The sequence below is a fragment of the Desmodus rotundus genome, chromosome 2, assembly GCF_022682495.2.
Source record: "Desmodus rotundus isolate HL8 chromosome 2, HLdesRot8A.1, whole genome shotgun sequence".
NCBI lineage: Eukaryota > Metazoa > Chordata > Mammalia > Chiroptera > Phyllostomidae > Desmodus > Desmodus rotundus.
Genome location: NC_071388.1, coordinates 150,322,160 through 150,335,758, shown reverse-complemented (window position 1 = coordinate 150,335,758; position 13,599 = coordinate 150,322,160). Strand labels below are relative to the sequence as shown.

The window sequence follows — 13,599 nt, the reverse complement described above, 5'->3', positions numbered from 1 at the left end:
CCATTAAGTTATATAAACATGGCAAAGAAATTCATCACTTTCATCACATGCCATAAAATATTTGCATATTGGTGTAGATTCAAATGAAATTCCTTAAACAATAATAAATATATTTTGCCTTCTCTCAAATTCACAAAGTCAGATTTTATTACCTTCAGAATGCTGGTCATGAAGACTGACGAACCCATAAGAATAAAAATCATAAGCCCAGTAACTCTTTGCTCCCGAATGCCAAGAAATTTGGGTTGTTCTCCTGGAGCTGAACATTCCGATTCCAGCTTTAGGCTGTTGACATGAGTGATGGAGAGAACGGTGGCAGCTACGAACCATGGCAGGCCCATGATGGAGCACACACCGAGCATGACAGCCACCATCAACAGATCCAGGTGGTATCCACAACCTTTCTGTGAAAAAAAAAAGGAGTATTCTCATAGAGCCTGAATTTAGCATAGAGACAACGCGATCACCACGAAACAGCAAGAATAGCTGGAAGATGCTACCTGGAGTCTTCCACAACTGATTTTAAAATGCAAAATAAATTAAAGATAAAAAGGTAAACAGCCTCAAGATATATAATTCACTTAAAGAAATGTTGCAGATATGTTCCTACTGCAATTATGATTATAGTGTCTTCTATAACTTCTAAACTTTAACAGGTTTAATGTATTTCTAGGTTAATGTTACATTAGTTTCCATGCTATTTTTATTGAGTAAGGAAGGTCAGTATTGAATACAGCCACTTCCGTAGTTTCCTTATATGGGAGATTCAATTCACAATTAACATTACTCACAATTCATTCATTATTAATTTAAAAAATCATTAAGTGCCGACTATATATCAAGTATTAGGCTGAGAAGACACAGTAAAGGACTGCAACGACAACAGAGCTAAGATGAGCTGATCGCGGACTGAGACCACTTCCTGACAATATCCAAGAATCCTTTGATATCAGATCTCTCAGAGATCGGTTTTTCTCAAACACAGTTTCCAACTGCCCTTTTCTCTTTCAATGGGTGAATTTGGGAAAAATGATATCATGGAAACATATATATACTTTCTTGTTCCCTTTGTTTCAGTTTCAGTGATAGGAAAAATTTAGCTTCTCCTTAAAAATCATAGTTTTTGTGTTTTCTATCTCCTCTGGGATCCTACTTTACAACCACTAACCTCTTGGTATTGCAAATCTAAGTGCTTTTTTTTTGGACCAAACAGGACATGTAAAACAGGAAAAATGGATGCAAGGGGCACATGGAAATGTGGACCACTGAAGACTGATCTCTTGGAAAGGGTGATTAGGTCGGTCCTGAAAAGAGAAATTGAAAATGGGGAACTGCAGCGTTAATCTCCCTCTCTATCCCCTTTGGGAAACTGGCAAGGCAAAGTCCGGGAAGTAGCAAAGGGCTTGGCCTCATTTACATTCCAACTCTTAATGAGAGGTAGTGTAGTAAAGCGGTTAAAGGTTTGGTTTCTGGACACAAGTGGCCTGGAATCAAATGCTAGCTCAATCAGCGGCCTTGGACAAATGATTTAATCTCTTGTACCTCTGTTTCCCTATCTGAAAAAATGGTGATGATGATTACCAACCTCAATGGGTTGTGGCAGGAATCATATTATTTAATTTCACAAATCATTTAGAACAATAGTGGGTATATAGTACACACTGATCAAATGTTAGAGGCTATTACATTCTAGCAGTTGAACAATTCATTTCTCTTTTGTCCTCATTTGTTTCAAGGCTCCTCAATAAATGTATCTATCTTAAGGGCAGGTAATTTATCATATAATTTCTCTGTATTTCCCATAGTTTTTAGCATAATCATTGGCATATGATAAGCAATCAATACGTTACAGATTGACTTTTTAAAAAGGAAATATGCATCATTGAAATATCTTTTGGACTCAAATTTAATATGTGTAACTTTTAAGTAATGTAGCTGTTAAATTTGTTATCATAACCATAAGCAGACATCACCAATTCTTCTAGAAGAATAATTTTGCCTTTTTTTTTTACAGGCAGTTTGTAGTTAATACGAAAGCTCATATAGCCTGGAGTGAAACATATTGAGTATTTGGTGCATATTTGTCATGGTAGTATTTCCTTTCTGCTATTTTGCTTTGTTAATTGCTGTATTAAGAAAAACACCCTTAAAGTCAGTTGTACTTCCTTTCCTTTCTGCCCATCCTGCCAAATCATAAAAGTGCAGGAGGTGACGAGGAGAAAGTGGGAGATATCCACATAACAACTTTTTCCTTGTGCATTGCCCTCAATTCAGTGGGTCAGCTTAGTTGGAGCAATGCTCCAGTTCACCAAAATGCCTTGTGAAGATGACACTAGACAATTTTCTTTGTGAGACATGCAGGGGGGATTTTCATTACTAAGAGCTGAAGAGTGGGAAGAGAAACACCGTGGTATCTGCTTCAACAAAAAGGCACAGGAAGGAATGAGCTTCACGAGGGCCACAGTATGTTCCTCAGGCCCATTTGCAGAGCATTTTGGAAGATGTAGTTGCATGGAATAGAACTCAAATTTGGGTCCATTTCAAGGACAATGTCTTAACCAGTTAGAGGACTGTTTTGTCCTAGAGACTCTGGAGTGAGAGAGAGAAGATTGAAGAACTTACTCAAGCTCCTGCCTCTGAGGGAGTACAGTGTGAATGACGACCCTTGGGGTTGTGCAAAGCTTTAGTGCTGCTGAGAGAGAATGGAACAGGTGCTAGCAATAGGGAGATAAACATCAGAGGGCAGAAGACATGGGGCCTTGAGCTTGCACACTCTGACCAATGTTCACTATGGCTTAAAAATGTGAGGAGGGACTACTTCAGGACAGTGATTTCCTGTAGCTCTTATTTAGTGTTTTAAAAATGTGATACAAATGTAAACAGTAAGATTCTGGATTGTAGGAAGCAGACAAAGTAATGCTCTCAGAGGAAATAATTTCCTTAGAAAGCTAGCTTTGTAAAGTACAAGTACATAATAAAAACAAAAATAACCCCCACCCACCCCAATGATTATGTTGTACAACAATGGGAGCATCTTAATTTGATGTGACTCAAAGAAATAAAGCAATTCTGGCACTTCCACTAATTAATCATCATCCTTCGTCTTCCCTTTCATTTAAAATGTCTCTAAAAACTTGGTCTTTGTAACCAAATCATTAGCTGAGAGACATGACAGCCAAAGGGAAGTATCCCTTTGTCGGAGACAGAACTCTGCACCTTCTAACATATTTCTGTAGAATATTTTTTCTGAAATAAAGACAGAACCAGAGCTTTTATTCTCACATTCATCCATGAATCACAGGAAACGGACATATGGAAGGAAAAGGGAGCATAGCAACAGGTGATGCTACAGCAGACCCCACTAAAACCAACATGCAGCAAGACAAGAGGCCAGCCAAGAGGACCATCTGATACCCAGATGCCACTGCTGAAAAAATTCATTCAAAGCTTGGCAGCAATTTCCTGCATCTGTCAAGTTAACCACATAAAAGACTATAGATTGACATGAAGAACCAGGCTGACAAAGAGGGCAAAAAAGAACATATCAAATGCCATAATCATCAAGAGAATGTGGTGCCAAATGAATGTTGCAAATGCATTCATTTACTCAAGTGATCTGGGATTGTATTGCTGTTTATTAAAAATGATGTCAAAAGAAGCCTGAACTGTCTACAGAAACATGTAGAAAAGCCCACAGTTGTATCTGAGCAGAAACTTTCTTTTCTGTGAAATAACATCTCTCTTTCCACTTTTAGAGAATACTTTTTTAAAAAAGCAAATATTTTTAATACTTCTCAAAGGGATTCATTTAGCCTATGCCTATCCTACTTCTCTTAGGAAGAAGCAAACAAGGAAAAAATGCTAGATAAGAATATGGATCTATATCTATATTAATATAGGTGATGATGTACATTCTCAAATTTTTATATTTGTAGCTTTTACATTTTTATTAAAGTATAGTCGATGTACTATATTATATTAGTGTCAGGTGCACAACATAGAGTCAACACTTGAGTACCTTACGATGCATCACCATGACCAACCCAGAAGATCACGGGGTACAGTGAGCTGGAGTTTGGCTAATTTTGAGCTTTTTCATTGTGAGAGAGGAGTAAGTTACTGAGCCAGTGAGTTGGGCCTCACCTCTGCAGGTCAACACAGCTCTCCTGTCTGTGTAGTAACACTCATGAAATAATGAAAACCAATTTTAGTGGCATGAAAAATTCTAAAAGAAAACCAACTTCTAGTTTTGGTAATGGAAATAAAGAAAAAGTCGAAAGACCTAGAATATAAGTTAGGAGAGACAAGGAATGAAGAACTCAATTCCCAGGTGACTGGGCTATCTGATGTAGACCTAGATACACTTAGATACACCATGTGGAATCCACCAGGCGCTTGGTACAGAAACTACAAAACATGCTTCATTGAACTATTTCTGGGAATTCTCCACCCAAGGCAAAAATGGGTTTTCAAGTGAGAAAAAAAAAATTAGCTGAACATGTGGTTAACTTGTGGTCTGGGGTGAGACACTCAAGAAGTACATCTCTTTTCATAACACTGTGGTTCCAGTCAGAGCCAGGAGATTGTGCGAAGATTTCAGGGAAGCAACAGGAGGGGAACGGCTACAGAACTAACCACGGTTCTGAGTAAAGAATGCCCCGAGAAAGTGAATTTTTGTTATTGTCAACAGGAAAATCAGCAGCGGTAGACCACCAAAGCTTATAAAAGACAAAGGTTATAAGCCGACAAGGGGGAAAAAAAGTGCTCAGTGTAGATAAAACATGTCTTTGCCGCAAGGACCTTGCTTTGCAAACATCCGCATCCGAGGAGGAAGACGGGGTGCTCAGACTCATAGGGTCAAGAACGGACTGGCTCTTTCACTTGGGGAAAGAGAGCTGTTTGTGATTAAGTCAGCTTTGTCTGTTACTTACTAAATCCGTGCTGTTAAGGGGCAAAAATACGAATCTTTTGATTACGTGGTTATTTACTTGTATAATACAAAGTAATGTACAAATAATACAATATAGTTTATCAATGTAACCCCAAGTTTATTTTAGTGATAAAAATATTAAATGTTTTTGTTCTACACTTAATGCTGTAAATGCACGTAGCTGAAAAACCATGTAAAGAATGCTTTCTTATATTTTAGCTATCCCACATGGTACATAAAGAAGGAAAACATTGTATTTGTTGGTCTGGCGTTTGGCAAACACTGTGAATGTCGGAGGCCTACCCACCACAGGCTCATGAGGAACGGAAGCAAGTGCTGTCTGATTTGTAAGGTTGAGAAACTGGAAGAAGCAACGACAGAGAACAGCCAAAAAGATAGTATCACCTTCAGCCAATGTTCACTTACTGTCACATTTTGTTTAATATGACTCCATTAATACTTAGAAAAAATACTGCCTCCATCAGTTTAGCTGATAACCTTTAACAGGATAATTTTTCAGAGAAACTCTGGGATTTCTATCTTATTAAAAAGACAAAAATTTTTTTTCTTTAAAAGGGAACCAATGATTGTACAACTTATTTTCTTCTTAAAATAGGAGTGTTTCAGTTCATTTTAAAACCTGTGTCACAAAATGAAATATATGTACAGCCATTTAAAATGATAATGCAGATTTAATTGTTGACATGGGGTAATTACCATGATAATGCCCTTATGTTAACAAATGCAAATGACATATATAGTATGAAAATATATACTTGGGTAGATGTCAAAATGTTAACTATATTATCTCTTGGTAATGAAATTATAATATTGTCCCACTTTTTTCTACTAACTGTTTATATTATCTAATTTTTTAACTGAAATCATATATTACCTTATAATGAAAAGTATAGATGTTTTCAGTTTTAAAAAATTAAACATGTAGGAAAACTGTTTTCCTACTTCTTAGAGAGTAACAGACTAACAACATTCAACAATGTAAAGTACTTCACACTGGTTTTATAGATCTACTTAACCAACCATGTGACTTTAACAATTACGTTGTGGTGGCATTTGCTTTTGCAGAAGGCTAATATTTTAAAAGCCAATAATACTCTGAAGTGACTGATATTACACAAGGAGGCTGTTAGACCTGGAGGTCTGAATTCCTGGTGTTGAGGGCTGTAAATGATTCAAAGTTCCCAATGCTGAACTGCACAGTTCAGCGGCATTTGGGGAGCCAGCTCATACAGGCTTATCAGAGCCAATTGTTTAATTTTCAAAGAAATTTCCTGCCAATTGATGTCACACTGGTAGCATGAAATGGGCCACGATGGGAGTATTCATACCATGGAAGTCAGCAAACATTATGAATAAGGATCTCTCTCTCTCTATTTTTATGCGCACAGGACTGGTTGTTAAACATACACCAGCACTACTGGTTTAGTTTCTAAGACTTTTATGAGATATTTTTTGTAAAATATACCCTTAATAATTAAGAATTTTGACAAAAACAAGTGTGAACTTTCAAAAAAGGTTTTGACCACTCACACATTACTTTCTACAAAGAGAATGAAAAATGCTCTTTGTTTTAAAATAGACTTATTCTCTCCTACGTACACACAGAATTCCTTTTCAGTAAGACATTACAAATCATTGTGCTTTCTTACATTTATGTTATTACTATTTCCCACCAAATAGTTCAATCAGAAATTTTAATCTTTCTAACAAACATACTTGTAAATCCTATAAAGCATGATTTCTGTTGCTCTAACAATGGACCTTTTCCTAGAGTTTAAAGAGTATGTACAAGATACCAGAACAAAACAGGATGATGCATGCTTTGTTTTTATAAAGTATGATTTAGATAATTGGTAACCATTCAATGATTTTGATTTTATTTAGCATATTCCTATACGTGATAGTACTCACATTACATATCTCAGACAAACTGTATACCAGTAAACAATTTTTATTATTTGCAGTTGCAAAATGATAGGGTCAGAATAGAATAAATAAAATATATCCATATATATTCCCTTGGTTTAAATTAAAAGAGAGAGAGAAGTCATTGAAATCTGCACTCAACAAAGGCGTCACTTAACTGTAACATTTCTAAATGGGTTTTGTAGTCACAGGCATTATAGACAGAAGAGTAACTGAAGAAATGAGAAGTATCTGAAGGTGTAAGTTGCTCCAATAACAAATATAATCTAATAAACATAGCTGGACTCAAATCAATAACTAGTGAAATCCTCAATGGAAGATAAATTGATAAAGCGGCACTTCAGCAAAGTACATTATTTCATTAAAATATGTTAGACATGGTAAAGAAAGTTAAAATTTAGGCAATGTTTTTATTTTAAGCCCTGGAGGTAAGGTTTCAGAGTTTAAAGCTCAGCCAAGTGCTGTAAATTAATTAAGTCATTAAAAATAATGAATCTTAAGTTTATTGTAAGACAGAATATCCTGAGTATAGACAATAAAAATTATGAACCTGAAAACTTTATTTTAATATATATTTCACTGTACAAATGACTACAGTATATAAAGTAGAAAAACATCAGTGATGTCGATCAAGTCACAATGATTACATTAAAATTAACATTAAGATGTACCTTCAGCTTGTGCTCTTTTCTGTTGATGATGACAGCTGTAATCTGTTGGTCCATAAAAATGAGAATGGTACAAAGCAAAGCTGGAATAACGGCAGCTATCACTGTCCACCACGGATTTGGACCTACAGGTGTAACGAACCAGCCACGGTCATCTCGGGTGGGCTGGGAAAATAAAAGAATGCACATAGTTATTAACCGGATTAATGAGTACTTAGTCAAATTGTATCCGACAGACGCTACCAGGAAAACCCTACTCATAAATGAATTTGCTGAGTCAGCTGTAATTAATAATACTGATGTTTACAAAGCATTTACAAGGTACAGGCACCATTCTAAGTGCTTTAGGTATTTTTAACTCATTTTTTCCTTCACAATAGATAACGAGATACAGATAAGGAAACTGAGATATAGAAAAGTCCTATAAATTGCCCAAGATCCCAAAGCTACTTAAGTGGTGGATATAGGATTTGAACTCAGACAGACTGGTGCAAAAATCTGTGTTCTTAAGCACTACTCATATTAAATAAAATAGTATCATTTACAGTTGGCAAGTTTATTTATATTTACAAATAGTATGTTGACAACTGCGTATAACTCTTATTTTAGATGTGCACACAGGCCATGATCTGAAAACAGCAAAACGACACCGTGACCTCAGGGGTTCAGGGAAGGGCTCTAGACAAGGCCGGTACCAGAGACAAACCCCAGTGCAAGTCTTTCTTTCTTGTTTGTTTGTTTGTTTATTTCTTCACCTGAGGGAATATTTTTCATTGCTTTTAGAAAGAGAGGAAGGGAGAAAGAGAGAGAGAGAGACATCTATGAGAGAGACACATCGATTGGTCACCTGTCCTATGCGCCCTCGCCAGGGATTGTACCCACAGCCTGGGTATACACCCTGACCAGAAATCGAACCTGCCACCTTTCAGTCTATAGGAGGATGATCCAACCAACTGAGCCACCAGCCATGGCCTACAATAAGTCTTTTTGACAACAAATCTGAGGGAGGCCCTAACTCTGCCTGACAGGTGAGAAACACCGAGGCTCAGAGAGGTTGAAGTAACTGGCCCAAGGTCCCAATCTTAGTAACACGGTCAGAACTCTATTTCAGACCTGTTTTTATTTGTTTTTCAAGCCCTATCCATTGGGCAAGTCTGCATCAAGATAACCCATTTCCCTTAGTTTCAAAATGCTTCCTTATCTCTTAGCAGTGTTATATATAGGTAGTTCAACTGGAAATATTGACAGGAAATATTTTCAAGTGGCCTCTAGGTTTCTATTCTGTGGTTCCTATGTTTAAAATAATAGACCAAAATTTTAGTCATGGCCTGGGCATTTTATTATTCTATATCTTTATATTTTCATGAAAATCCCAAGTTCTAAGGTTATAGCCATTATCTACGTGAAGATTAGGCCTACAGATATGAAGAGGTAAACAGTAAATGCTATCATAAATTCACCTTGAAAACACTTGGTACTTGTAGTTTTGGAGATGGGATCCCAATGGCATAATCAATTAAAACCATACACAGAATTGTAAGAAAGACAGCAAAGTCACTCACTATGGATCGAACCTAAAAATAATGAAAACATTTGTCACTGGAAGAAACTAAATAGACAGGAATACTCAGGAACATAATCTACAGTCACAATTTATAAACACTTTATGACACATTATAATCTATTTTATCCATACTGTAATATTATCATTAGCTCTGTCGGAACATGAATATACATTTACGTGTCTTTGTCATTAAGATGAATATACAGTTGACCCTTCCAGAATGAGGCATTGTGAAAGAGCTATAATGGTGATTGTGTTATTTTTAATATTTATTTAAAAATCTCAGTTTATTATGAAGCTAAGTGCATGAATATTGAGAACACAGACCAAGGTTGTATGGCCAGAATTTGGCTACATTTTAGGGCTCTTTCTCACACAGGCAGCACTGTAATATGATAAACCTGAAGCACCATAATATAAAATTATCATTTTTATTAAAGAAGAATAATATTTTAGTTAGTTTATCTGGGATATAAGTATGGCAGCAAGGAATATGCACAACAGAGTGGGCAAATTGAAAAGTTACTCTAGGTAAGTCAGTTTTAAAGCTATTTCTCATGCATAAAGCCATCTTTAAGCAAAAATCCTTATATAATTTGTCAACAAGGTCTGGCTTCTTTATTACTATGACTCTATGACACACACACAAAAGACACAAAAATGTAGGAGATTATTGTTTTAAGCCACAAAAATAATTTAATCAAATTAAACTTTTGAGGGAAAGAAATACTTCCACCCTCTGGAAAGAGGTAACAAAAACAGAACTTTTCTGCAGAGGATACAATTCTTGAAACATTTTCCAAGGGTGCAATTTTTATTATAATCTCGGCTCATCCGTAAAAAGCTTGTTTTCTTGGGTCTTTTTTCCTCATTTTTTATTGGCTGAGTCAGACATTATAGGTGTTACTTCTCAGTGTTAAATATTGAACTAAGCTGTTTCTCTGTTTACTTTCCTTTCCAAATATGCAGATGCAAATGTGGTGGGTTAGGGGGAGGGTCTGACACTTTAAAAATAAAAATAAAAAAGAATAGTATTCCAATGAGCTTTGCAAGGGCTTTCCCAATTAGAGAATGCAACAGTGGCTCCGAGGAGGTATCTGTCAGCCTGGACAGGCTCCCACTGCTCACTGGGCAAGGAAGTGGCAATCAGTGGTGCGGTGTGTGCTTTCAGTTCCCAGAGCCTACAGGAGACAGTCGGAGTTCACCTTTGCGATCTGAAGTCAAGGAGAAGAGCCTGGAGGCCAAATGCCTTCCTGGCACCTGTCTCCAAAGTGCTTTTACTTTTCCTCCCTCCCTCTCCTATCTCTGCTCCTAGTCCGGCAGCTCGCTTACACAAATGCTTTTTAGCGGCTCCTTTCATCACAGCAACTGCTCTTCCTTTTGTCTTAAAACACGTATGACTATAAAACATGCTTTATGTAGGTTTACATTTTAATCAAGAAAACTGTAGTCTGAGTACCTTGGTTGGAAAATAGCGGCTGGTCTTGAACTGCTTCAGGGTGGCGGACAGAGTAACTGTGGAGAAAAACAGGATCACTGACCAAAACAGAACGTCTGGAACGTATGGGTGATCGTGACCGCAGGCTCGTCCAACGTACTCTCCGTGCAAAGACTTGCATTCCTGCCAGAGGTAAAACGAACGGGGCACTTAAGGGAAAAATAGGCACAGCTCTGTCAGCAATCTAACATCTGGAGATCAATTGCAGTCGAGTTGCTGACATGTTTCCTCCATGGCTCTCACAGGGATTTAACAGACAGCTCATTACTCTTGACCAAGTCTATCTGGATAGGTCAGGGAGTGAGCAATATCAAAGATCTATATTGTGTAAAATTTGAACATGAGCCACTTTTAAAATGTTTTCCTTTTTAAAATTAAATTTAAATCTATAAAACTAATTGATTTACCAATCAATGTGTCTTTAACCTTATATCGACTAAGTTCCTAACACCATGTTTATTGAAACTATGACATACTTGGTAGTGAGGGATTACTGGGGTCAGACACTATGCCAAACCATTTAAATGCATCTTAATTAATTTTTACATCAAGCCTATAGAATAGGTAGATATTATTATTTCGATTTCGTGTCTGAGGAAACTGAGACAGGGAGAGTTTAAATAATTTACTGTGACCTCACTGCTGCTGGTGGCAGCAGAGCTGTGATACAAATACAGTGCCCATGGTGGAAATACTATTGCTTATTAAAGAAGAGCACGATTTTGTAAAATTATCGAGTCCAAAATCTACAAAAAAAATGAGAAACTTTGGGGTTGGCCAAAAAGTTTGGTTTTTTTTGTATGATGCTCTAGTAGCGCTTAGTTGTCTTTAACTTCATTCAAAACAATTTCATTAGATTGTTATGACAGCTGTCATATCAGCAGGCATTTAAAAAATGTATCAAAATGGTGAATTTTTGTGTAGGCATTTTAATACTGAAGATGGAAGAAAATACACATTTTAGCATATTATGTTTTATTATTTCAAGAAAGGTAAAAATGCAGCTGCAATGCAAAAAAGACTTGTGCAGTGTATGGAGAAGGTGCTGTGACAGACCGAATGTGTCAAGAGTGGTTTGTGAAGTTTTGGGCTAGAGATTTCTTGCTGGTCAATGCTCCATGGTGGGGTATACCAGTTGAAGTTGCCAGCGATCAAATCCAGACATTAATTGAGAACAATCAATGTTACGTCACACGGGAGATAGCTGACGGCCTCAAAACATCCAAATCAATAAAGTTATTGATGAAAATGAAAAATGTGTCTTTTATTTTACAGAACAATACATTCGGACTTTTTGGCCAACCCAATGTTATTACTGAAGTGAAACTGTGAGTCAGATTGGGCTCGAACTCAGATCACAGAACAAAATAGAAAATGTTACTCTATGCGCAAGACCAAGCTCCTACTTAGCACGACTTCTCCACGGTCTTTTTTTTCCTGGTGTATATTTTTGTAAGTCCTGAAGGATCATTTCTAATTACTGCCTTGGCCATGAGGTGGCAGCAAAGTCAAAAAAATTTTCTTTGTCCAAGAAAAATTGAGCATTTTAAACACTAATATTTAGAAAATGAAAATTTTCTTTTAAAATCATTTTAGTGTCTCTTATTTTATTTTAAAGATTAGACTACGAAAGTATTTTTATTTTAAAACAGAGAAAATAAGTGTTTAAATAAACCAGTGACCTCATCAATCCTAGAGATATTCTGGACCAGAACAGAAGTGGAATTGTGCCATGGTACAGAGAGAGCTTAAAGAAAAACATAGACTGACAGATCGATCACCAACACAGAGTCTACCCACTCAACAATGCCTCAGGCCCTGGAGTCCTTGTATAACAGAAAACAAATACTTTCTAAAGATTCTGGAATAAACCACAGAGAACTACAATGTTATCCAAAAATAAACAACCAACCCGTAAATCTAGTTGTGGCAGCTACCCCTAAGGCTAGGGTTCTTAAGAAATATTGTTAGTACACCTTTTAATTATCGGAAAGAATTCTTTCCCCTTTTCTAATCTAACTGCAAATACCTTCCTTGCTAGCTAAGGTTGAATTCCAATTATTCATATTAAGCTAATACAGAGCACAATAACTTGGCTAATTGAAAAACCAAAGAAAAATCCCTCCAGTCTTAATTATAGCTTTAATTTTCCTTTCTCAAACTCTGTGAAAAATAAACTACCAAAAATGAATTCTTGCTTTTTTTTTGTTCCTTCTGCTCCTGCTCAGAGATACCAGTAGAGCAATTACTAGGCAAAGAGCGGTAAAATGGGGAAATACTGGTCAAAGGGCCCAAGGGTTCCGTTATGCAGAATAAATAGTTTCTGAGGATCTAATCCACCACATAGTGACTGTATTTAATGATATCATATTATATAGTTGAAATTTGCTGAAAGGGTAGCTTTTAACTGTTCTCACCATAAAAAGAAAAAAAGGCAACTATGTGAGAGATTGGTATGTTAATTAGCTTGATTGTGGTAATCATTTTATGATGCATACATGTATCAAAACTTTATGTGGAATACCTTAAATGTGTATAATTTTTGTCAATAATACCTCAATACAACTGAAAAATAAATAAAAACAAGACATGTTAAATAGTACATTTGTGATATAAGACTATCTTTTCAAAATAATCATTAAATCCTTAGGGAACACTCAGTACGCACACAGTAGTTTGGGAGAATCCAAGAAAGCTAAAGTTCTTTGCCCTTGGTGAGTTAGCACGGCAATAACTGTCATGAGATGTGTAAAAATTCAATTAAAAAATCTGTCAAATGGATACTATATAAAGTAAATGTTATATTATCATCTTTATGAAGTAGTTATAATAGCCATGATCTCAGAACTTTATTAATAAAATGTTTTTGGTGATACTTGTGATTATGCTTTTTTAAAAACCCTGGTATAAAAAATTTTAAAATAAGCTCTGGTATAATAATTAAGAAAAAAGAATCTTAATGGTCTTTACTGACTTAAAAATTATAAGATCT

At 36.2% G+C, this 13,599-nt stretch overlaps 1 protein-coding gene across 8 annotated transcripts in view; it reads right to left on the bottom strand.

Annotated features, from left to right (window-relative positions):
• The window catches only part of SLC4A10 (solute carrier family 4 member 10), a 271,426-nt gene that overhangs the window by 26,564 nt on the left and 231,263 nt on the right, over nt 1–13,599 (bottom strand). For all 8 annotated transcript variants that reach the window (XM_024579743.3, XM_024579742.3, XM_071220660.1 and 5 more), the window contains 4 exons: nt 10,569–10,730; nt 9,006–9,119; nt 7,549–7,710; nt 153–404 (listed from right to left, as the gene is read on the bottom strand). In XM_024579743.3, the coding sequence (XP_024435511.2) occupies nt 153–404; nt 7,549–7,710; nt 9,006–9,119; nt 10,569–10,730 (690 nt within the window). The remainder of the gene's footprint in view (nt 1–152; nt 405–7,548; nt 7,711–9,005; nt 9,120–10,568; nt 10,731–13,599) is intronic.